This window comes from Chlamydotis macqueenii, chromosome 20, assembly GCF_036417535.1.
Source record: "Chlamydotis macqueenii isolate bChlMac1 chromosome 20, bChlMac1.mat, whole genome shotgun sequence".
Lineage (NCBI taxonomy): Eukaryota > Metazoa > Chordata > Aves > Otidiformes > Otididae > Chlamydotis > Chlamydotis macqueenii.
Genome location: NC_141575.1, coordinates 5,387,831 through 5,413,786, shown reverse-complemented (window position 1 = coordinate 5,413,786; position 25,956 = coordinate 5,387,831). Strand labels below are relative to the sequence as shown.

The following is a 25,956-nucleotide window of genomic DNA, read 5'->3' as shown; positions in this document are numbered from 1 at the left end:
ATCAGTGCCTGCAGCAAGAGGAAACCGAGATGTTAATTGAACTGAACAGCCCAGGAGGGAGAGGAAACACTAGCCCTTGTCTTTGTTAGCTGTAGGATTAGCACATCCCTCTACCATCATGGCAGGAAACACGAGGTAGCTTATGGGGTCTGAGTGAGAAGCCTATCTTTTACTCTACTGCACATAAACATTAAAAGTTACTTTAGCAGTAAACAATTATTTGTGACAACTCTCTCTTTTACCCTGTCTCCTCATGCCTGAATTTAAATTGCTTGGTTACATCACTCCTACTGACAAGGGGTTTCAAAGAGAAGGCATACTGCTACAAACGCTCATCTTCTCTGCAAATCCCTACTTTAAAACAAACAAACAAAATATTTCAAAAGATACAGAACAATAAACTTCTAGAGAAGCAAACCCTGGCAGATCTGCGCAAGCAGTACCAGAAACACAACAGGAATCTGAAGGAATCCGTGCTAATGCAACTGAGCCTACTGCAAACTTCAGGCTTCAGTAGCATGGAAACAGTCACTAAAATTTTGCTTGTTGACTTAATGGCGAAGCAAAAGCAGCTGTTCTCTAGCTATTTTGGAATGTTATGTAGCCTAATGCAGTGAAAAGTTTGGAAACCCACTCAAGGGGAGATCACCCTGGCTATCTGTATTTACTGTTATCTTTCATGGAAATTACCAAAAGTAGGCCTTACTACGAATCAGTTTCTATTTTATAATGAGCTTCCAGTTTACTGATGCAGGAAGTTGGCCTGCATTTCAAGAAGAAACACCTTCAAACCAGGCGATAGCTAAAGGGAGCTAAGCTGAGATCTATTTTACAAAAAAAAAAAAAAAAAAAAAAAAAAGAGTCGAACCTTATCTCAGCATCTCTTTACAATCCTGCTGAAACAATTCTTTTATCACCAAATAAATCTTGATGAATTAATAGCCACTTGAGTGAGGTTTTACTAACAGCCCATACCCTTATCATATCAGATCCCATGCATCAGGTTTCAAAAGTGAGATCTCACCCAAGAGCCATACCTGCCAGGGAGGCACCGGGTGCCACATGAACGCATTCAAAAATCACAATCCACTCCATGTGAAACAGCGTGTTTTAAAACCCTGTGCCCACAGTCTGTGCCAGGGAGACCTTAGGATTCTATAAATAAGAAATAATTTTGTGCAGTATTTATATTTAATTTGGTTTTGACAACTGCCAAAGCTATTTAAGTCTCTGCAGTACAACATGCGATTGTGTGGCAATCCTGCCACGCAGCCTTGAAAGGTGAATCGATACTAATTTCAGCTCGTGGTGTATTGAGCAATACTTTGGGAGCTTAGGAGGTCCGTCTGGAAAACAACAACTAGTCTGTAACGGGAAACTTCAGCTCCAGGAGGCTTCAAGACATGCGGCTCTGGGTCTGGCAGCCCCGGGAGGGCTGCAGGTCCGGTCAGGCTGCGCTCCATCACGTCCAGAGAGCGCTGCCTCTTCGCTTAGGCTAAGCCTGGAGCTTTGTCAAAGCTTCAGTGTGATTAACTTTATTCTCTTTCACTGTGAAAAACATTCAATAACCTACTGATTTCTGCAGCGGATTTAGTATGTCATAGCAGCTGAGTTCAGAAAGACATAAAGACACGCTTATAAAAATACCTTTGGTGCCATTATTAGAAGGCTAAATACCTCCCAGACCTTCTGTGCTGGATGTTATCAACCAGTAACGCACAACCGCCCTGCACAAGCTCCATCCTTGTTGGATTTTGAGAGTCTTCAACTGGTCCAGATAATGAGTCAAAAAAATTACACTGCAGTAAAGCAACAAGAGATGCTGTAAACCATCTTTCAACTCATAAACACCACCTGTAACATTTCAAACACAGAATTGACTCTGTACATATGATCCATGTTTATTAATATTATTTTGCAAGGTAAGAAGCATCTAGTACTAAGCTTTATGGCAGCCTCATTACAAACCACAGCTTTGTATGCTACCTAATACCACACGAGGTAAAAAATACCTATGCCTCAGAGAGTATGTGTCTGAGAATCTGCAAAAACAGAAAAAAAAAAAAAAAGAGTCAGACTGGTGGGCCCCACAGACCTTTCTATTTTCTCTACTGTTATCTGAAAACTCATGGGGGCGTGTGTGGGAGGAAAAAAAGGGAGGAAGAAGAGGAGATGGGGTGCTGCTTGGCAGAAATAGCCATGAGTTGTGGGAGAGGGTGAGAGGAATTGAACACTGCAGCCATTGACTGCGGGACCTGGGCAAACATCTGCTCCCCACAAGGACCACTCTCCCACTACGCCCTGCACGACTTCACAAGGAGACTTCCTATGAGAGCTTGACCTTCATTTATTTTAGCATGTGTTTTAGGGAAACTTCCCTTTCCTTTCTAACCTATTTACGAATTTACACAACAAAATCAATTCCCCAAACAAACAAGTTAGTTTTGCCTTTTTTCCTCTGTGTACTCATGAACTCTACTCTGAAGCTCAGCAAATAAACTCTCAGCTACGTCCACTTCTAAACTGCTGATTTCTGTAGAAGAATGACAGATGGACGAGACCTCTCTTGCTTAATTTTTGCCAACTTTGCAGTCAGGAAAGTCTCAATACACTAAATGTGCCATCATTCTTCGTTAACCTGAAAACCAGCTATGGATCTATTACAAAGAGTGTAGAATTTAAAGATGGCTCAAACAAATCTTGAAAAAGGCATTTGACTTGGGAAAACCTGCTTCATTAAAACGTACCAAGAGCCTAAGTTTCTCCGCAGAAGGCTCTCATGGTCTATATGACTTTAAACAACACAGCATTTCCGCATCCATGCCGATATTACACACAAGCCATATGTACAAACCACCCATAATGGCTTGATTGCTGCCATTTGATAAAAACCCAACACTATATATAGCAGTCATAATGATAAATTATGAAACTCAACTCAGTCAGACAGCACCCTTGAAAGATGCCTCTCACAGAAGACAGTTTCAACAGGGACTCAAATAATTTATAAAAGAGAATTAAGAAATACATACAGAAAGTACTTCAATACTTCAAGCACAGTCAATTTGCCGTCCGTTGGCAGAGAACAGAGCAGGTGAAAAGCTGAGCTGGTTTCTGGCAGCTGTATGGATCTAAACTTTTAGGGAGATCACTTGAAACCATAATACGCCAGTAATTTATCATGATAAAACGTGCCAGCAGTCAAAGCCACAAGAACCTTATAGGTCAGACTTTATAAATGAGAGGGCTTTTCCATCTAGGAAAGTTACTTCAAATAAAGGTGAGTATTGGAAACTCACACACATTATCCCAATTAACTCCCTACACAGTTTTACTTTGGAATAAGACTGTCTACTTGCGAAGTGGATTTAGCTAATTAGAAGCCAAATTGGCAATAAAGAGAGATATTTAAGGCTAATTCTCATATATATGGGAAGCTGTTTCTCAGATAAAGTCCAGCTTTGTCAAACAGAAGTAAATGACCAGCTCTGGAGCCCTCAATACAGGAAAGACATGGACCTGTTGGAGTTGGTCCAGAGGAGGCCACGAAGATGATCAGAGGGCTGGAGCAGCTCTCCTGTGAGGACAGGCTGAGGGAGCTGGGGCTGTTCAGCCTGGAGAAGAGGAGGCTCCGGGGAGACCTGAGAGCGGCCTTCCAGTACCTCAAGGGAGCTTGTAAGAAAGATGAGGACAAACTTTTTAGCAGGGTCTGTTGTGATAGGACAAGGGGTAATGGTTTTAAACTAAAAGAGGGTAAACTTAAGACTAGATATAAGGAATATTTTATTAAAAATGAGGGTGGTGAAGCACTGGAACAGGTGGCCTGGAGAGGCGGTAGATGCCCCATCCCTGGGGCAACCTGATCCGGTTGGAGATGTCCCTGCTCCTTGCAGGGGGGTTGGACTGGATGACCTTTAAAGGTCCCTTTCAACCCAAACTAATCTATGATTCCATGACAAACCTCCAAGGATATTTTTCTTGTAGCCACTCTCCCTACAACCCAGCAGCCTGCTCTCAAAATTGTTTGCGTATATTTCTTTTTCCCAGTTGGATGGAGTGGTTTTATTTTGTCATTTTCATTTCTTTAAAGGACACTCCTGTGGTACTATAAGGAATCAGGAAAGCGGAGGAACTAAACCTGTTCCTCCAACAACATAAACCAAACATTTTCCACTGTAAAGCAGAAAGTCCTGTTTTATGCTCTCCTGTTAAAAATTGGGTCTGCATTTGCAAAACAACCCAACAAAGAAGCGCCAGCTCCCCTGAAATGCTTTGTCATTCACATACCCAGTGGAAGCCAATTGTAGACCTAGCAGCACAGCTCTACACTTACATTTAGACAATAGTCTAAACAAAGCCTAACCTAGCACCAAACATGCATCTTGTTTTTACATAAGAATTTGCAGAATGTTTCTTTTGCCCCTTTAATGACAAAACTGCCACCTCTGTGCCTCTGAAATGACTGTGTGATGGTTCTTCATTTTATACAGCCAGAAATTCATGGCACGAATGGTGGGAGGTGGGAATTGAGAGCAAGTGACACTTGCCATCAGTCACATGAAAAGATAATGCAGAACAGACACAAAAACATGTTAATATTGGCGGAGGACCTACCTGGATGACAGCAGCTCAATTATTGATGTCACCGTGAGTGGCATTAAAGGACAAACGGACTAACCGTGATCCTGAAGCCACATAATATTCCTATAATCGGCTTAAAACACACTGCCAGTCAACAGGCAGCAGATAGTAAACAGTTTGGTAAAGCTGCCCAAGCAATAATCAGGTTACTGTGAAAGAAATGACCAATATTCACAGCAAATGACCCAGTAGAGCCAATGTCACCATCCCTAACAAACTCTCCAGTTGTAACAGTACAAATACTTACAGTCGCTTTCAGCATTTCAAACCAACAAACCACTCCCTCGTATTCTTAATTACCTCCCACAGCAAGACAGATGGGGATTTGGAGTCTCCATAAATTCTTACTAGTAGAGGAATCTTCCCCATTAATTTTCTAACATTAAGTCTACCAGGCTTATTTTATAAAATTACTAGCCAAACCAGAGTCCAATAATGAGATGATCTATTTGGAAATAATGTTTTGCTTGAAGGAAAAAAAAAGAAAGCTTTTTCATTTATAATACCCATAAATCACGTTATTTACAGATTAGAGCTTGGGGACTCAGGGCCAATCTAGTGATAGGATTTCTCTTCTGTTTGCACCATGTCAGCATCTGCTCTCTTCATGTGAAAGGAGAAAGCTGCCCAAGGACATTATGGCACTTTCACACCCTGAACCACCCAGGTCTGCCTACTTCAGTTAGTTACAAGCACACTACATTTTGTATTTCCTACCATTTTGGTATTGAAAGTGTTGAGCTGAAAATATGATAACACTGACTGGTAGAGTAGCTCTCGTTCAAACAAATATAAAACACTTCTTTATTTGAAAAGCTTAAGTCAAATGCTCCAAGGCTGCTTTCAGAAAGTGATCACAAGGCAGAACAACGGGCATACGAGGTGAACACCAGTAAAGACAGTCAAAAGTACCTCCTCCTCTCCCTAGACAAGCTCCTACGGTTCAATTATACTGTGGTAGATATGGCTTGTTAAAGGATTCTTGCATGCCTAAGGAGCCAAGTCTGGCAGTGATTTTTAAAAAAAAATTAAATAAACATTTTACTCCTATATAAACGTAATGTTTTTAAAGAGAAGCTCTGACTACGCTGAATTACTGTATCAAGAAACAGTGAACTCCAAGGTAAAAGGTAATAGCCAAGCATAAGAAAAAATCACAACAGGAAGAAGAGAAATTGTATTTCAGATATGAGAGCAAATGACACTGCTTTCAAAGCATGCTAGGGGCTATACAGAGCCCACTTACTGCAGATGAGGATTCAGATTGAATTTTGGAGGTCTAATCTGAAATACAAAGAGTCACAACATTTTGAGGGGAAAACAGCTCCAGGGAGCATCCATGCTGCTCCTACCAAATTACCATCACTCTTCCTTGAATTCACCATCTTCTGGTTGTGTATTAACACAACAATTTTGTATTATCTTAACCCCAATCTACCATTTTACCTCCACAGAAGCATACGCAAGAAAGAGAATTCTAGAGTTCAAGCCGATTTTCTTGCTGGATCATAAAAATCACAGTGTAACCGTATCACACAAAAGGTCACCCACTGGGACCCGATGCAAAACAGGGAAAAACAAAACAAGGAAACCAAACAAGGAAACAAAACAAACAAGGAAAATCCTTAAACAAAGGAGAAAAATCTTTGAAACCATCAGTCCATCCACTATAATGCTGTTAATTCATGACAATCTTGATTCTTATTGCTACTTCTAGATTTTCAACAAAGTATGTGTCATTTTATTTAAAAAAAAATATGACCTACATTTGAATTTCTGAGTAAGAGCACAGATGCACACAACGCTTTGCATGTTAAATATGTGGCTTTATAGTGGCTTAAATTTCACACGTGCCCACTATTTCAATGGTAAATCTGTTCTGACACTGCTTATTGTTACAGGATCTAAAAAATATGGAGACACAGAGTGTGCCTAACATGCGAGTTTTGATAGCAAATAGGTTGTCTACAGAGAGGCTCAGCAGACGGAGAAGGAAAAAAGAGGCCGATCGGTCATCAGTCAGACTCTTTTTAATCAGGTTGAAACGCTTTGCTGTGGAGAGGGGGGTTCAATCTCTCCAATCCACATTCCCATCGCTCATGCTGCTTTCTTAATTAGCAGCAAGTGGACAACAGCTGTCAGTAGCCTGGAGGCCAGAAAGTTATCAGCAAAAAGGGGCACGTGTTAAAGAGAGAGACACGGGGTAGGCACAGAACAGGTCTGTTAAACGCACCAGCCGCCAATACACGCAAGAGATCCGTCCGCCCCAAACGCCACACTGACACACGGCCTGGAACACGAACGCCCAGAGGATGCTCTTCCTGCTGGCCTTAGTCTGGTTGTTTTAACATACGACAAACTGCAATTCAATTATTTTTTTTTTTTTAGTATTCTTATAACAGGAAAATTTAAACTGAGAATAGAAGGAAATGGGAAGGCCATCCTAATGTCTCGATGGAAATACATGGGGGTGAATTCAAAGGCACGGCATAATAAGGTCTTCAAGACTGTTCCTGAGGTTTTAAACGTAAAAGTTGAAGCACAGGAGAGCCGGGGGAAAAAACATGTTTTACTTAAACAGCAGAGAGAAACTTTAGCAGGAGATACAAACTTAATCAGAGGCAACTAGATGCCATAACCTCAAACAGCACAAAGGAAAAAACCTCCACTCAGTCATTATTATTCATGCATTAAATCCTACGGGCCCAAGTCATCAGTTGTGACCCTACTGGGCCGGGTATTACACTAATGTGGATCAAAAAGAAATTTCTGTCCTAAAGAGGTGATACCCTCTGGTCAAGCCATGTGCTTATCGGGCAGCACAACTCCGTGACTCTCTGGGTGATTATGAGTCTCGGGAAGATCAAAAAATAAAATAATAGCTTCCCTGCCAGACATTCTGATTACTGTCATTTGTGGCAATGGGGGAACTCAATGCAACTGTAAGCAATAAAACGTAGTATTAAAATTGCCCACTGCCCATTTGTTAGTGAAAAATTGCCATCACCCTAACTTCAACTTCAAAAAAAGCCAGGCTTCTTTCAAATTCGGCTTTAACCTACACAGAAAGCATAGATTGGAGCAATTTTCTGAGGTCTGTCTGGCAGGCTGCGTTCTGCCAGTTCTAAATATATACCAGCTTTCTGAGCTTGAACCTACACGAGGGAAGCTGGGCTGAAGATGGAGGCATTTCCCCAAGCTGCCAGTAGACTAGCAACACATTTAAAAACCCTCATCAAATTAAGTGCTTAATTACAACTCAGACTTCGAGACTCTGCAAATTAGGATAATCTTCTGGGAAATGTATTAGTCTCCCGCAAAAGAAATTGCAACATATAAGCCAAAAAAAGCACAGAGCTTGGAGAGCGTTAGCCCATCAAATCACACCTTGTACTAGATACCTCACCCTAATTCCTGGAGAATGTGAGGCGAGATCCGCAACTTAATTTCAGATTCTTGAGCCTCCATGAAAGATTAGGATCAACATAACCAGGAGGCTAAATAATGAACAGTAGTCTCATATGAAAAGTTGAGAAATATTTGTTGAGAAGAGTTGATGGAAAGCTAGCTGTGCATGGACCTTCTCACACTTGACTTGGCGAAGGTACTAGAGGGAGGGCAACAATGGGCACTGCTTGGAGAAGGTCTCCACATAGCCGCTTGCGCAACCACCTAAATTTTGCCAGCAAATCATGACTACAGCCTTGCCAGCCCACTCTGTTCCTCTAGGTGGCATGCTCTGTGCACACAATATTACCTGCATCTTCCCACAAATGGAGAAATGCCACCACCACACAGCACTACGTCTTCCACTCTCATACCTAATGAGATCTCAACTGCCTTAAAAACATGAACTAACAACCCACTCACAGGGTATACAGACCTTGTGATAAAGTGAAAAGCCCAAAGAGGCGTATGGAGAAGTAGACATCATCTGACTTAAGTAACAAGTTAAATCATTCCAGTAAATGAAACAAGCGCAGAATTTGTACTCACTATTCTCACCTCACTAGACAGCATCTTCCATCACCACCCATCATGAAGTCAAAAGTACAGAATGGTTGCACAACGTTCTAAAAATGTAAAGCTCTAGATAAACATGAAGCATTACACATTTTCTTGTTCGATTAATGAAATTATTGCACCAAGGGAAATTGAATCCAGAACATTCCACGTTTCCCATTGCCACCACCCTCATGAGCCACGGCCTGAAAATGGCAAGAGAAGTTCTACTGCTTGGGCAAGATGTGTATGTATGTTCCTTTGCTGTGACAAACGTACCGCTATTTTCTGGCACATCCCTATACATCGCCAGGACAACCCTGCTGAATCAAAACCTTGTGACACAGGCTCTTAGACAGGACACACTACAAGCAATGTGAGTGTGTGCATCAAAAAAACCGTAAATTAAGAGAAACAAAAGGCAGTGAGAGGTGACAAAGAAGAAATCATATCCTAGTATCAAAGAGAACAAGGAACAATACAAAATGAAAAGCAATTCAGAGAGCTGAAATGTAGAATGAAGGAAGTAACTGAACTTGGGTTGGAAGCATCTCAGAAGCTGAGCTAGGAAACGATGACATTGGGTTCACTCGTACAATATATCAGCTATAGGTGAAAGGGTTTTCCCCTGCAGCAGCTTATCTCTGCATACTCGGCTTCCAGACAGGTTCATGTTCGGAGCACGGTACTTCTTGCTTACTCTTTTTTTTTTTTTTATGAGCCAAAGGTCAGCAGTTCTGCTGCAGCCACCTGTGCCCAGGAAGAAGCCACCGGAGCCCAGCGCCTCCTCTGCTGCTCACAGATGGCACGGATCAGAGGCGTTTGGACAAAAATAATTATTTCTTTTTCTAGAAAATGTCAACTACAGAAATTAACTGAAACGCCCATTAATTAAAAATAAACTTTTTGGTGAAAGCTGTGGAAATCTATGTATCAGTCTCAATAAAAGTCAGCTCTGTGATTAAAAATAGAGACAGACTGTACAAAAAAAGCGCCCCAAGTTACTGATTAGGAAACTCAGGACAGGGAGAGGACTGCATTTCAAGTCTGTGCCCTGTCTAATACAGGCCCTGGTAGAAAACCAGTCTAGGTAACACTGCTACTGAATGCTAGGAAACGCTAAAAACCATGGAGCCCGTTGAGATGCCTAGAGGGACAGAAACTGCTACATCAAACTCAACATAGGATAAATCAAATAAATTTGTGCCCTGCAGCGAGAGTCTGGGGAGTGTCCAGACAAGCCTTTACAAATATTAACTAGCCTGAAGTTAAATACCTCTCTGTAAACTATCCTACAGACTTCGATACCATAAGAACCAGAAACTTCTTCCAATATAAAATTCCAAGCAAGTGAAAATATGAAAGCAGTTCCTGATACAGCTGAACCACACTTTGGTGCTGATAGTTTAAGCTCGCGCTGCTTCCTACTGATATTAAGGCTTTCACAAGATTTTTCATATGGCTTACTCATAATGAACAGCTGCTCTGGCAACTGCTGGAGTCAGCATGTACTTCCTGCCTTGAAAAAAAGTCATCAATATATCTCAGTTCAGAAAATCATACTCTCTGTAAAACAATTCATGATACGGTTTAGGTATCAACTGGCTACATGCCACCGACACTCCCTTAAACAACGGTTACACCCTCTATACAGCTAAAAAATGAAATAGTTGAAAAGGAAGACGTTTTATGCAAGTTCCCAGAGCAAAACACATCTGAGAAGCACGGATCTGGGACTGACATTGTTCTACTAAAAGAATAAATATCTGAGTCCAAATCGTATTTCCTTCACCACCTTCCCAGATTCTCACAAGAAGAAAATCCATCTGAGCTTTCCTTTTGCACTTCTGGTGCTCTGTAACAGAACAAAATCCCAGCATTTTATAAAATTGTTAAATAAGTGTGCAGCTTGTGATTTAACCTTTTGTTAACATTGCTTGTAGCACCAGTGAGACCGTTTGCCAGCTAAGAAGAGGTCTGAAACTCTTGCAGTGTTGACTTGACGCTGAATACAAATGTTGAGTGATCTGCCTGCACAGCGAGTCCTCAGCCGCGGAGATGTCCTCGCGTAACAGTGCTGCTTACAATGCCGGCACAGTGAGACAGGCTGTCAAGACAAACATCATTGTATTGATTGCATCTGTTGATTAACCAGCCCAAGATCAGCCTTGTCTCAATCACAGGCTTTATAAGACAGTACTGAAATGTTACTGTAAGTGTTGAGATGGATGAGTCAACAGAAAAAATACAAAAGTATTTGTAAGGAGACTCTCACTGGAGTAATTTGATACGCTGCTCAGCTACACAAAATGATGGTCTTTATTGACATAGCTTGCTCATACAATCCTTAACTTGGTTTTATGTTTCAGTCTTGGTTTTTGCAAGCTTTCCAGTCAAACCTGGGCAAACACACATATACTACTACCTTTGCAAAGGTGAAAGATGGGTAAAGACACATAACCAATCTGAAAATAGTTCTAAAAGTTATATTAGATACTAATCCTTCTCAGCTGGGTACTTTACAATGGCTCTCCTCTGTATTCTGGAAGCTTTCCTTGACCTTGTGGAGTGAAAGACCTTTCAAACCAACAGGCGAATGCAACACCGGCGGCTCAGGGGTCAGCCCAACGCAGGAGGCGCTGGCCGCACACACCAGCAAGCCTCTCCTTCCATTCTCACTCAGATGAAATGATCTCTGCAATGTCACCTAAGGTCAGTAGATTCAGGTTACTGAGAGAATGACATTTTAAACCTGTTATCTCTCTCATCCAAAACCATCTGCAATTCATCTTTTACGGCTGAGATTATTCATTATGGAGGAATTATCCACTAATCAGTTTTTATCTCCAAACTCATGCTTGCAGCTATTCAAGAGCTCAGTCTGGCAGAGGTTTCGGTTCCCTCCGCTCTCACTGGAGGCCATGGTAACACAGAATAGTCTCTCACAGGACAGGCTTTAAAATAGGTTTGACGGCAACTCCACGACAAAAGGCAGGTCTAAACTGGCACCGGTTTACCAGCCGACACTTCACGTAGCCAAGGCACAGTGCACAAAGCAAGGCTTCCAGTTATGGACTGCCTTTACTGGGCTGGGCCTTACATCTTTACATCTTCCTGCGCAGTGAACCACTATGCATGGGTTTTCTCCACCATGATTTTATGAAGCAGGATAAAAACTAAGCAAAATCGAAGGCACAACAGGAAAAGAAGTAAGGACTCCAGTATCTCCCCCAAAACAGACATACAGAAAGTGGTCAGCACAGAGTTTTGGCTGTTAAGCACGCTTTCTCACTAGCCTGGCTGCCATTCTGTTCAGTATTTGTCACAGTCAAGTGTGAAACTCAAGAGGAGCATGTGATGAAGTGAGGCAGTACTCTGGGTTCTGCAAGTCCTGCCCTACTTACTAAAGCTCGTCCTTTTGCTACAGTCCTGCCCTGTTCCAGCAGAGCATTTCGTATTGGCTGCTCATTTGCTACAACACGGTTCGTTCCACTCACTCGCCCATACTATGCACCAGCACAAAATTCATTTACATCTCCATCTCCCAGAGCAGCTATCCCTGTTCTGCTTCAAAATAAGCAGGGGCTTCAAAGTAAGATGTGCCCTTCATTTGCAATCATCTTGGAAAAAAAACCCCAAAAATGCAGGCAGATACGTTGCCTCCTGCATTTCACCGAGAAACTAAGACAATTACTGCAAAACTTGCGGCTTGCATCAGTGCAGCAATGCAGCCATGTAATAATTTGGGTTTCTCTAATTTTCAATTTTGAGGACTATCTAAAAACAAACAAACAAACAAAAACCCCAAACAAAACTCAAGTGGATTTCTCCTGACAAGCAAATTGTTGAACTAGCCAAAACTCATATTTTCCCTACTGCAAAAGATAAATTCTGGAGATTATTCAGCTGGTATGATTCAGGATAAAAGGCATTTTACAGTTGTACAAATGAGACTATTTTGGGGAAGAGAGATGTTTTTAATTCCCTCTAGTTCATTTAATAAAATCTAAACCTCATAGCTTAAAATAATCCTGACAGACAAAGCAGGCCAGACTTTCCTATCCAATACAGTATTACCATGTATTGCATCAAAATTATTCTCTACCTTCTCCTCGGGTAAAATAGCAGAGATGGAGAAAAAGAAACCATTTACACAGAAGAGTAGAATCCTCTCTACCCAGACCCATTTGTTTTACTCTGCAAGTGTTGACAGATGAGTAATGAAAACTGCTGCAGACACAGGCTCTTCTTCAAGGCAGCATCAGTTAATAAACCACAACCACAGCTGCAAAAATATTAAGGAATTTAACTAAATGACTCCTTCAAGGGCACAGGACTGCAGGAGGAGCCAGTTTTTGTGCTTTGTTATCATCCCAAATGTTAAGATCATAGTGGTTTTTTTCTGGATATAAGGGCTTTGAATAACAATTTTATTAAATGTATATTACTGAGCACTAATATTTCTAGCATGATTTTTTCTCCACTGTGATAATACTTGAAACTTAGTATACTACGTTGCCAAAGCTTTTAAATGTGAAGTACCTCATCTGAGAAGTATTAAATGATAAAAACAAACAAAACTAACATTAATAATAAAACCCACAGTCTGTTAGCTCTCCCCACAGGACAAGCCACAGCGCTGGTAACATTGCCGAGAATGGTGTTTTGCATGAGTTATTAACTTTGGATGCCAGACCTACATCAGGACCTTGATCAACAGCCGTGTTAACAGCACATGCACGCTGGGAATGACTTCAGAACCAGTTACGCTTTCACTTGCTGCAGGAATTTTTTTTTTTATATTGCCAGTGGAGCTCCACCAGCCTGGATGACCAGTGGCTATAACCTGAGATGCTATTGTTTGTATCAGCCTGAAGTACTTAGAGAACTTGAGAAGTATCAAACCAACGACATAAGTGATCAACAACCTTCCAACATCATCTTTGTTGTTACTAATACTCTTACACACCTTGTTGCCAGAGACTCTCAGGATTTATAAACTCATCCGCCCAGCTGCCAGAAATAATCCCTCAGGTGTTTCCTTCGTTTTCCCTTCTCTATCATGTTAACTTCAGCCAGAACAAAAAGTGTAAAATACATATTTGGCTGGTAACCCTGGACACAGATAATTGTCATCAACTGCCAGGTAAGCACTTTTTCCTTATGCACATGGCAAAAAGCCACAACAATCCCGACAAACCCAGGCAATGACAGGAGTTACACCAATGTCTGGTCCGAATAATGGTGTTGATCCCTTGGACCTTGGTGCTCTCCAGGCTGCCAGCCAAATGCAAGCTCAGAGGAGTTCTCCTGCGTATCACTTGCGGTATACCTGATGTCTCCAGGGAGCCCTAGAAGTATTACAGTGAAATGTACACCTCAGATTTGAGGTCTAATGAACAAGGTTGTAATTCAGGATAAAACCTAAGATGAAGAGCTGCCAATCCATATTTAAAGAATTTATACAAGTTGCTTTCACTTGAGACAGGAGCAAAACCATCTTTGTTTAAAGTCTGCCTGGAAATATACACAGACAGTAATAAGAACAAAATTTTCTCTTTACACAGTTTTTAAGGGTTCGTTTGCCCTGCCATTTTTACTGTGATACTTCGGCTTTTAAGAGCAACGCACCCCACTGCCCTCGATTGGCATCTCTGAGCTGTCCCCAGAAGACACATATTTGCTTTGTTCCAAAGGATTTTGCTTTTCCTTGGCATTCCCCATTCCAGGCCAACCAGTTCACAACTGAAGTAGTCTTTGTTCTAGCAGCAAAAGAAAACATATTTTTTATCAGTGTTTTTACCTTTCAGCCTGATGCCAAATCATCGGCTGATGGAAGGCGATACCTCGCGTCTCCCTAGGCTGAGCGACACAAGGGAAAGCAAAGAAATTCAACTTTAAAAGGTCTGTTCCGTCTTTGGGAACTAACAGCAAATTAGATAAAAATGTTGCCAGCTCGCAGACTCACCACTAGCAGCGGGGTTAATATTAAGAGCTCTTGCAGGCATGCCCTTTGTGGTACGTAGGTTCTCTCCTTAGTTCTCTCAGCAGTGACTTGCATGTGAGATGGGATTTTTTTTCAGATGCAAGGGATCATCTCTTAACCCTGGTTTTCTTCCTGGAGAGTCAGGCAGTCTGAGGCACGAACATCATGGCCAAACAGCGCTTTTGCTTCAGCACTGTGAGAAACAGGCGTGCCAAAGCAAGGGTGACAGTGAAGAAATGCCTTCCCCAGCTCTGCCTCAACCAAAGATGCCACAAGCCGTTTGCTAAATCAGTGCATTCAGCTTCACGTAACTACAGTACCAAGCAATAACTGAAATCTATTTGAATAGTTTCCCAACAGGATGGAAATCTGCCCAGGGCTGGGATTCATCTCCCCTAACCTTACCTGGGTAAATGCTGGGCGTCAGGTCTATGCTAGTCATGGTCACCACAGGCTTTTCCTATAGTCTATGGTGAAAGATGGGCATTTCCAAACCAGTATAACCAGTATCAAATCCTTTTGACAACTGTTGGAATCCACGAGAGACTAGAAGTTATTAGAATTAAAATTATATATATTTTAGATTTTGTCTACACAAAATTCTATCTGTTTCAATAGAGGTGCAATTTTGAGCCAGCTTCACAAAATTGACTAATTCTGAGCAGGGATATTCTCAAATCACCATAAATCTCTCTTTTATTAATTTATCTTAACTTCATAAATCTAGAGGCAAAAGCTTAAATGATATAATCTGTTTTTAACTAATACAAGTGTGCTGACGCAAGAAGTTTATTGGAGAAATGAAAAGTTTCTAGGCAATAAAGAACTTAAACCTGTTAATTCTTAGACTTTGCCTATACATGAAGGCTGCACCAATTATTCCAGCAGAAGTTAAACTAGAGTAGCTCACTGCACAATTTTCTCATATTTTTTCAAAATACAGTCAGATTTATCTCATGCCTGTGAATATTACAATGTAAGATAAACTCATGAGACATGTTTAGACTGACAAAATGCTTATGCAACTGAATGAGCCTAAGATAATAAAATCATCAAACAGCAAACTGCATCATCTAGGTCTAATTTAAAAAAAAAAAAAATTTAAAATTTCCTATGAGCAGCAAAACCAGTGAAACTCTATCTATTCTTCTCCCAAAACAAGAAACCTAGCTTCCTCTCATCTCCCTTGGCACTCCTCTGATCCAGAAGCACACGTGCGGTAGCGATTCTGAGACGACGTGTGTACCAGTTGACACCGGATCGCCAAAGGGAGTAAGGGACAGCTACATCTTCCCTTTCGCCATAATGAAGGCACTATTTAAGATATCTTAATTTCACTCAGTCTTCTTCAGAAAATGTGCAGAAATTTAAGTAAATTTCTAATATTGATTCCTCTGCAAAGTTTGACTGAAATTGGCCAACAGGTCCAAGAGTTCTAACAGAGGATGGATGAGTCGTCACTACTTCCTTATGAAAAGATTCTGTAGATCAAGAGAGGCACAGACATATGAAGCAAGCTTACCTCTGAGCAGATGCACCAAGTTATGCATCAGGACTCAGTGGGATATTGTACACGTGAATATCACAAAATTGGCCATATTTGAGAGAGCCAGCTCACTGCAAACAATGTATTTGAAATATCATTTCTCATATCCATTAGAACATTCTAACAGGGTGGTTCTACACCGTTCCAAAGAGCCTCTCCTGTAGGCTACAACAGACCAGACACAACAGGAGACAGAAATGCCACTGTTTCCAGTGACAAAGAGCAAACAGCTATTCACAGAGCAAACAGAAAAAAAACAAGCTGAAATCAGAGAAACTCCTCACCTCAGTTTCTGTCAGTTATGTTCTCCTAGGTATTGCTCATAAAGATACAAGATTTAAAAAAAAAAAAAAAGTCATGTGACTTTCAGATGCATAATGTTTTTTGGGTACTGCAATTTTCTCCCATATAGTAGCAATTCCAAGCAGTAAAAGAGTAAACTCAACTCCTGCACTACTCTTACCATGCTCCATCAAAAAATGTGGCATCAGACTTAACATATGATTTCATGTGGCCTTTGCAAGGATATTTATACAGACAAACCACCTCCTGCACAAATTAGAGCTCTACACTTTCTGTAAGTCCCTGTAAATTCATAGATGAGCTCTAACTAAACCTGTTGGTAAACCTCCTTAGTTCCTCAAACTTACTATTCTTGTATATAATTAAGTCTAAAGCTTCTTCTAATTAGAAAAGCAGAAAATATATGCTTAAAGAAAGATAAGATGGAAAAAAAATAGATCCAAACAGGGATATTTAATTTCTTTGTATAAGAAAGTTGCAGTATACATCACTCCCAACAGTGAAATGCAAGGCTGTGTTGTTAAGCAAAAAGTGGATGGGAATCATCTGCACTTTATCTCCTCATACTCAATTTGGCAATCTGAAGTTAATATAGTCAGAGGACAAAATGAAAGGATAACACATCACCCAAGGAAAACTGTGTTTTAAACAGCATTGTCCTGCTAACTGAAGCCCACCATTGGACGGATTCACTGAGCGCTGATATCTACAATTGGTTGGAATGTACTATACAACCAGAACTGAAGTATTGATTTCCCTTTATTACATGATGTTTGGTTCGCAAAGGAAACTTTCTAAATATGGAATGAATTCCTGAGGCTATTTTACCACCGCTTGGATAGTATGGGCAGGACAGATTGGTAGACTGAGAAGCACAATAAAAACATCAAATAGTGGATAAAACAATGCATGCTGTACCCTGTGAACACCCTCCTTTTGCTCCCATTTAAATTATTAAAGACTACCTGCCAACTGCAGTTTAACAGCTATAGAACTACATATTCAGTCTCTTGGTAAAATTCTATCAATGTTTAATCAACCAACCAAGTTGCAGCATCTCCTTACTCCAACTTTACCAGCTATGGGTAACTATTCTTGGATTTTAATTTCTACTGATTTTTTTCCTCTTTTTTTTCCAGAAGCCTGAAAAGAAAGTTTTCATCTATTTTCTTTCAAAACCCAAGATTTTTGTACATGCGAGGGATGAAATTAAAGATCTTATTTAGAACGTAAAAGGGACTGGTTCAGTGAATATGTTAAGCACACAGCAAAGGGCATCCCCATATGAAGCCTTCAGAGAGAAAGAACAAGCGCACAAGAGTGCAAGCAAGCTTCAACCTTTCTCCCTCAGCAGAATAATGAATTAGTATTTCCTTAGAGGCACTGATGGCCATAACAAGATGTTAACTTGAATCACAAAATGCACAGTATTTTCATGACACCAGAAAAGCTCTACACAAAGCAGCAGAGACCATCACCCATGTAAAGTAAGAAAGTGCAAAACATCCATTTGCTTAATTCAAAGAGTCTCAGGCCCATAATTAAGAAATCTCTTCTTCAGGTGCTGTCCATGCTCAACGGACCCTCTCAGTGGTATGAAAGGGGAGCCGAAAAAATGAAAGAAACGTGAAACCAGAACACTAGCAAAGGCTTAGGATCTCCATACAGCTCTGGTCAATTCTCAAATGTTTTAGATTACTTTTCTAAATATGATGAAACAGAAAGCAAGTGTAGGATAACCAATTCTGCCAAATACCATCGATATCTTATCTCTGACAACACTAAGTAAGTGAACGCTCTGGTACAGACCATCTCTTTCTTATACTTGTTTCTATTCACTTCTTCCTTGCTCTCAACATGAAAACATTATCTTACAAACTCCAGAGAAGATGAGCTATGGTAGCAACTAAAACAGCAAACAGATTTAACATCATGAGACTGAACAGCCTGAGCTGAAATATGCAACACAAATAAAAGCAGACCAATAATCTGATCCATTGACTTCCTCAGGTTGCTCCACATAAAATGTGGGGACGTAATTTCTCTCTCACATAGATGAAATTGCTTTCTCTATCAGCATCAATGTCACGCACCACAAGAAGAGATTGGAAATGTATTTTTGAGAGTAGATGCTATGGGTCAGGTAACGTAGCTGTAAATTTACCAGGCTGCAGAACTGGTGAATAGCAGAACTGCAGAACATTCCTTTGGCAGCACGTCCCAACCTGCAGGATTCCTGCAGCTTTTCCAGATTGCTGAAATTAATCTTCTGTCTCTTTGCCTTGGAACAGACTCCGGTGAAAGACACTGGGAGCCTTCTCCTTGTCCGCTTTCCCTTTTTGTCATCCGTCTGTTTCTTCCTGTCTGCTCTACTTGCATGCAACTCAGCCCACCATTCCCTCCTCTTCTAACATCCAGGTCTTGCACATCCTCTCACTCTCTTTCTGGTCTTTCCATCCACATCTCCACTTATGACGCCCCTTTTTCCTTCTCTGGCCTCCTTTTTATACACCTTGGAGTTCCAGGGCTGCAAATTCAAACTTGCAAAGGTGAATAAATCTAGTTTTTCTCCAACCAGCTCTCCCTTTTCTTTTACTCTCTACTAAAGCACGAGAACAACACTCTGTTCTCTGTTACTGTCCCCTCATCCCTATTCTCTAGTACTTCTCAGCTGTACACTATGAAAGCCAAGCTGTGGTTATTTAGACAAAACTGACAGATAACAAAGCTAATATTCTTGTAATAGCTACGTGATTTTAATGCTCCTTCCATAATGCTTGCATGAGAACGGCTGAATCCTGTAGTTTGCTAACGTTATTAAAGAAAAAAAGACAGATGTTACACCAAAGCAGAATTTTCCAAATATTCAGACACTTACAGAACAATAAATTTTCAATTGATTTCAGAGAGAAAAGCCTATTCTGTCACAAATTGGAGAAGCTGAAAGATCCTTCTCCATGCACAGGTTTTTCTCCAGATAATGTAACGTCTCCACAGGAAGAATATGGACTGGAAGGATCCATTTCACTGTTAAGCAACAGTACACAGAGGTCAGTAGCTCTGCAAACCAGCAAAAGACCCCCAAATTCCAGATTTCTAGTTTCAACAGAAAAATGTTGCAATGACTTGCCTTGGAAAATGGAACAAGTTATATCCTCTGCATGTATCCAAACTGTGCAAAATGATGGGTGTGGTGAGGAGCAGGAGAGAGGAAGGCGGCTATTAAATCACCTTACCTGTAGCTCTGACATGTAATTTGTTGTTTTTAATATACTACATAGTTTCTGGAGTTTTATCTGGCACAAAGACAGGAGACATTCTCTATCATCTCACCTTTGCTGGGGTACAAGGATCTTCCAAATTAGATACTATGATAACAATTCCAGCTGTCACCTCTCAGTAAACTACTGAGAACTACCTAGACATCTCCTGTAACACACATAATGATTGAGTGCTTGAATTACATCTAATTAGCCATCAAATGCCTCCTCTAGTTTCTTTAAAATAAAGTACAGAAAGTTAACACTTCATGTTCCCCCACTTGCCGTTAAGATGCTATAAGCTCCTGAATTGAATGCTCTCCTTTCAAAGGATTTGTAATTGAACAGCAAAGCTCATTTTGCCAATTCTACCTACAGCCTTTCAGCTTTCACATTAATAAGGAGTTAATGTATCTTTTTTTTAAAAAAAGACCCACACCTTTGCATCAGAGTCTTTCTACTACAGCACAGATGCACTTACAGAGAGAGTTATTAGAATATCAACTGAGATATCAACTGAGATGTCAACTGAGAATATCAACTGAGATATCAGCTGCAATTCAGAACTTCCAAAAAGATGAATAAAGGTTTCTCCACTCATGCAATACAGTGTAACAGTAAAGCCATGCTGAAAGCCTACAGGTGCCTTACAAACAGGATACGTCCTCCGCAAGTGAGGCAACAGACCTAGATGAGGGACATTTGCGTTACGATCTTGACTGACAGCAAACTTCCACTCATCTCTCTCCTAGTCAGGAGGTTAGCAAGAGCCAGTTAGAGTTACCACCGCATAAAAATCACACCAATAGATATATTTAGTCATTGTGGTTCAAGGAAAAGGATTGCTTGCACCGAAAATAAATTTAGCAATTGTTTCCAGTTTCTGCTTTTTCACTGACTAAGGCAGAACCCAGCTGCTTCACATTCCAGTAGACCTCAGCTGTCTTTTTTCTCCACTCCTTGTCCACTTCCTTCTTACAACTGCTGTGACCATCTCAATCTTGCAGCAGTCATCCCACAGGCTGCATTTCTGAACGCTCCAGTCTTGAAGCTATGTGACACAACACCTGTCAAGCCGACACCGACTTACAAAAAAAAAATCCCCAATTCCACTCTTTGTGCCGTTTTGTAAGAAACACTAAATAGCGATCACCTTGTAGCTGTGTTTTGCCTCTACACAAAACTAGGCTGAATTGTTGATGCCTTTTAAACATGCGCAGTGTCACTATCCAAGAGGCATATAATAATGCAGTAGATGCTAAAAGGCCAAGTAAGGAAGAATTTGAACTGAATTGCTTTTAGGGTTGTGAAGTGAGTCTTTAGAAGAGTTTAATTTTCAGATTCCAGGACAAGACATTTCACAGAGAATTATTACTTCATTTGAAAACCACCAGCAGAGAGGCACTTACACTGGCCAACTGCAAAACTTCTAACTTGAATGCCCTGAAGAACATGGCACAGTGGTGAATGCACAACTGAGCTGACAGAGTTCCGCCTAGTAACTCACCTAAGCATAACTTAGACAAAGAGAAACTGCAGAAACCTGTGCAAGTGTAAAAAAATATTCAGGATAATTTGCATAGAATGATCCAAGAGATGATGACAGTTCAAAACATATCCTCTCCCAAAATAAGATCCCTGGGAAGCTTCACGTTAATACAGAAACATTCATGGATGCACAGTTTAGAAAAATCACAGAAATTGGCGTGGAGGACTCTGAACAAACATTAAGTGGCTATGAAGATAGGAGTAATGTGGCCTCCTGAATTGTTTCTTCTATTTTGCCATTTTCATTAAGAACGGAGTTCTCCTGGGATTACTCCTAAATGTTTACACTGCCAATACTAAAGGATGAGACTTCAGCGATTAATTTGCTTCTCAGGCAAATGCTTATGAGCAAAAGGTGAAGACAACAGCATTTTCAGTCTGCTGGGACTAAATACGTCCAGTTGAGTCCTGAGCAGAATAGAGATAACTGACTGCAGTCCAAGTAGCTAATGCTGAAAACAGTTATCTGAAACAACCTTTAGCAGACAGCTATTGAAAAAGCAAGCTTCCATGGGATATGAAAACTCTGCAAGAAGTGACAAGGTTAAGACTGAAAACATCAAGCAGAACAAACCTTCAAAGTAAGGCACCCATATGTCCTTTGGTTTTAGTAAAGGGCATTCTTGAGTGGACCTGCTTCATGGAAGAGCTTTTGGTTTTTGACCTGATGGTGTCTAACTGCTCCCTTATTCTCCCTGAATGATGCAGAATAGTTCAACTCCCTGCAGCACGTAATCCATCAGGTAAATAAATACCGGAATTCATGTATTGTCATGGTAACAGGTAGCCCAAGCAGAATCTGTGACCTTCTCCACTCTTTCTTGGCATCTGTCCTCTGGATTTTAGTAAGACTGACTAGGGTGAGAGCAAATATCTCCTGGAAGTGAAGAAAAAATGTCACAGTTCTAGAGCAACAAAAAAGTCACCCTGGATGCCATTCCTTCTCTTCAAGTCAATGGGGATTCTGCTTCCAAAAATTATTTGAAAGTCTCCTGGCTAGAGCCTAATTAGACAGGGGGCCTAATCCTAGTGAAAACAAAGTATACTGTCTTATTCTGCATTTCCAGATGGCTCCCCTTCACTCCAAAGCAATGCTCCGAGTCGCTCTACAGTGACTCTTTTGTTGATTAAACAACAGCACAAAGAGGCTCCAGAGGGAGCCTTGCCTGCTCTTCTCAGTGGACAGGACAGGAGCTGTTATCTCTAATCACTTATTATTGTTTTTTATTAAGTGTTGACAAGGTGTTTCATTTAAGGACCCAGGGAGTAGATGTATGTAAGACCTCTAGGGATCTATAAGGCAACACATTTTTTTCCCAGCAGCCTGACTAGATGAACATGAGAGTCAAACCAAAGCCCAGGCTAATTCCAAAGTTTGTCAAGATTACTTGATATCAGGCAACGGCCTATTTTATTTACAACATAATGGGTTTTGCATGTATTTCCGTTCCCATAAGAAAAAAAAACAAGTTCAAATGTACACAAATACGCAGACCTTAGACCTCACAGTATTTGTTTCATGACTCTGTATCCTTTGTTCTGCTACTGTATACATTTTGACAAATATTACCCCAGAATTACTGTGGAATTACAAACTCTGTTTATTCCGTGACGCTACTACCTGAACTGTTTGTGTCAATCAGAAGTTCAAACACTCAGAAACGGTGATCAAGACTGTACTGCACTGCAACAGCTGGCTTCCAGCCCTCCTTTCCTCCCCTTCCCCATCTCTTCTCCTTCAGTTTATATTTGGACTGGACTTTTTTTTTTAATACTCTTCTTAAAGACATGAAAGTACAAGCAGTTGAAAGAGGACGGTTTCCCTGATTTACAGTTTCTCTTGGTCAGCAAATCATCACTAAAATACACAGCCACTAGAAAGAATGCCTCCGCAACAAGGCTTCACCCATTGCATCTTCCAAACTCTACATTCACAGCACCGACCTGGGGACAGATCCCGCATGATGTCTTGAGTTCTTCACTGGGAGTTCAGTGTGTTTGCAAGGTCGGGTCTCTAGGTTGTGCAGCGTTTGATTTTTGTACGGTATTTTTGGCCTTTCTGTCCTAATGTTTATGGAACCGCACTGCGTTTGTGTGTGTCTACAAAGTCATCTTCCCGCGTTTGAACTCTTCACGCTGCTTCACTGCCGTGGAGTTATATTTACTATTCTCCCAGGGTTATTTACTGCACGCGAATAAACAAAACGTGATCACTTATTTATACACCTGTAATTACTGGCCATAGCGCTATCAGCAGTTACTAAAATCCCAAGCCAAATTCACCTCTAGCATAAATAAGTGGCAATTATTTCAGAGCTAGCGCCAGGTCTATATATGCTGCTAACACCTTCCTTACTCAGTTACCCGCTTCCCAGACAAACAGTTGCAGCGATACACCAGTAAGAGCCGAAGAGACACAGGCAGAATCCCAAAGCAAAGCGTTATGTTGCAATTCTATGTAAGGGATCGTGCATCAGCTTAACCTATGATATTTCTGGAATAACATTTGTCCCATGATGTGATGCACACTTGTTAGACAGTAACTTAGCGCTCAGAGCTGGAAACATGCCTACGTACTGCACTTAAAAGCCGTCTGCCAGTCTGCTTCTCCCTGCAGGCTGCTCCAGAACCCGTATCACAGGAGAACACATTCATATACAACGCAGCGCAGAAGCCAGAACAAACCAGGATCAAATGACCAAAACCAGAAAACACTGCTACCAACTTCACTCCTTTGAAACAGGAATCTTTCCCAAACTGGTGGCTGCTGTCCTGGAAAGCCCCAACACTGTACTTCACGCATCCTGACTCAGACTGCTACCTTACATTCCCCAGTAGCAAAGTGCCTAGCTATTCCTTATAATAAAAAATACTAAACAGCATTGGTTTTTCTCTGATAATTAAATGCAATGTAATTAAACTAAATAACTTCACTGCTTGATTTGCAAAACACTAATCGAATCTTTAAAGCCACTACTCCCGCTACACGGAAAAACAGGGGCATTCAAGCATCTAAAGTGACAACTGAGAACCAGACACGACTCCAGAAGCACGGAGAGACAACATGATCCGTGCTTGAGCGAAGAGATCCCTGCGAGAGCAGAAGAGATCTCAGCAGCCTCCCCCGGCTCTGGCTCTACGGGAGCACCCCGGGCTGAGGGGAGAGCTTTGCAAGAGATAGATAGGAAAAAATGAGCAAGTGCCCTCTGACATTTGCCCACGGACTCATCTTTTCTGGTCTTGCACAAACACCAGAAGAGGAAAGTTGGAGAAGTTGCCATTAATCATTGCGTGTAGGCCCCACAGCGTTGCAGCGCCCTGGCTTTGCTGATGCTTTGCTACATGGAAAGGACGGCGAGGGGTGTGGGAAAATAAAAAAAAATAAAAATTAAAAAATAAAAGGCAAAAAAAATGGGGAGGAAAGCGGAGAAGAAGACAAAAAGCCTGATCTAAACGGCGCCCGGGCAGCCCAGGACCAGCCCCTGGCAGCGCGGCGGCGTGGGGGGGACCGGGCAGAGCATCCCCCCGCCGCTCCGGGCCCAGCCCCGGCCCGGGCCCCGCGCCGCCTTGACAGGAGCCTCCCGCCGGCCCCGGGCACCGAAACCGGCCGGGCGCCGGGCCCTGCCCGCCTCCCGCAGCCCCGCCGAGCCGCGCCAGGCCCGCGGCCGGCAGCTCCGGTAGCTCCAGCGGGCCGCGGCGGCGGCGGGGAGGCGCGGAAGGGAAGGCGGCGAGCACGGCCGCCCCGTAGGGCTCCCCCCGGGCCTCCCGCCGCTCCCGGCCCACTCACCTGCTTTCTCGATCTTGCCGGACATGTCGGAACCGGTCTACGGCGCTCAGGCCCGGCCGCGCAGGTTTACCAGCTGAGCGGCCGCGGCGCGGGGCTGGCTGGCTGGCTGGCTGGCCAGCCGCCGCCGCCTCCCGCCTGCTGCCGGCCCGGCCGCGATCCGGGAGAGGCGCTGCGGCGGCGGGCGGCCTGTGGAGCTCCGGCTCCGGCGGCGGCGGCGGCGGCGCAGGCAGCGCCCGCCCCCCGCCCAGCTCCCGCCGGGCCGTGAGGGGGAAGAGGCGGCCCGGGGGCTCCCGCCGCACACGCACACGCGCCGCCCCGGGCCGCAGCGCCGCCTGCCGGCCGCGCGGGGGGAAGCGCCGCCAAGGCCCAACGGGCGGGGCCGGCAGCGGGGCGGGCAGGGCCTCCGGTATCTCCGGGAGTGCCGGGGGTTGTGGGACCGGGGAGCGGCGGGGCCTCAGGGGTTCCTGTCAGGAAAGGGCGGCGGCGTCCCGGGGGCGGTGGCAGTGGGGACGGGCGGTGCGCTCGGTAGTGTCCCCCCGGGAACGCTGACAGGCAGGGCCGCGGCGGGTGCTGGCAGCGATGGGCAAATTTCCCTGATTTCCGCGGGGAAACCGTCGCCGGTGTCCCCGGGGCTGTCAGCGTGGCGGGGCGAGGAGCGGGACTGGGCAGGCCGTGGAGCCCCGGGCAGCGTGGCAGGGACGCTGGGCGCCAGTGGGCTGCTGCGGGCCCAGCTCCTCTCCCCAGGCCTCCACCGAGGGGATGGAGGAAACCTGCAAGAAAGAGATTTCCCCCCAAAATGCAATCCTCCATACGCGGGTTTGAGAAGAGCAGGGACCCACCATCCTGCACCGCTCAGGACCCATCCCGCCAGCGCTCCTGGCCC

At 42.8% G+C, this 25,956-nt stretch overlaps 1 protein-coding gene across 5 annotated transcripts in view; it reads right to left on the bottom strand.

The window, feature by feature from the left end:
• Window positions 1-25,306, bottom strand: part of RAPGEF1 (Rap guanine nucleotide exchange factor 1) — an 87,119-nt gene extending 61,813 nt beyond the window's left edge. For 2 of the 5 annotated variants that reach the window (XM_086763764.1, XM_086763765.1), the window contains exon 1: window positions 25,074-25,306. In XM_086763764.1, the coding sequence (XP_086619890.1) occupies window positions 25,074-25,098 (25 nt within the window). In that variant the 5' untranslated portion in view covers window positions 25,099-25,306. Of the gene's footprint in view, window positions 1-23,230; window positions 23,472-25,073 lie in introns of all 5 variants that reach the window. The other 3 variants (XM_086763766.1, XM_086763767.1, XM_086763768.1) reach the window with 3 other exon arrangements.
• Between the last annotated feature and the right edge of the window lie 650 nt (window positions 25,307-25,956).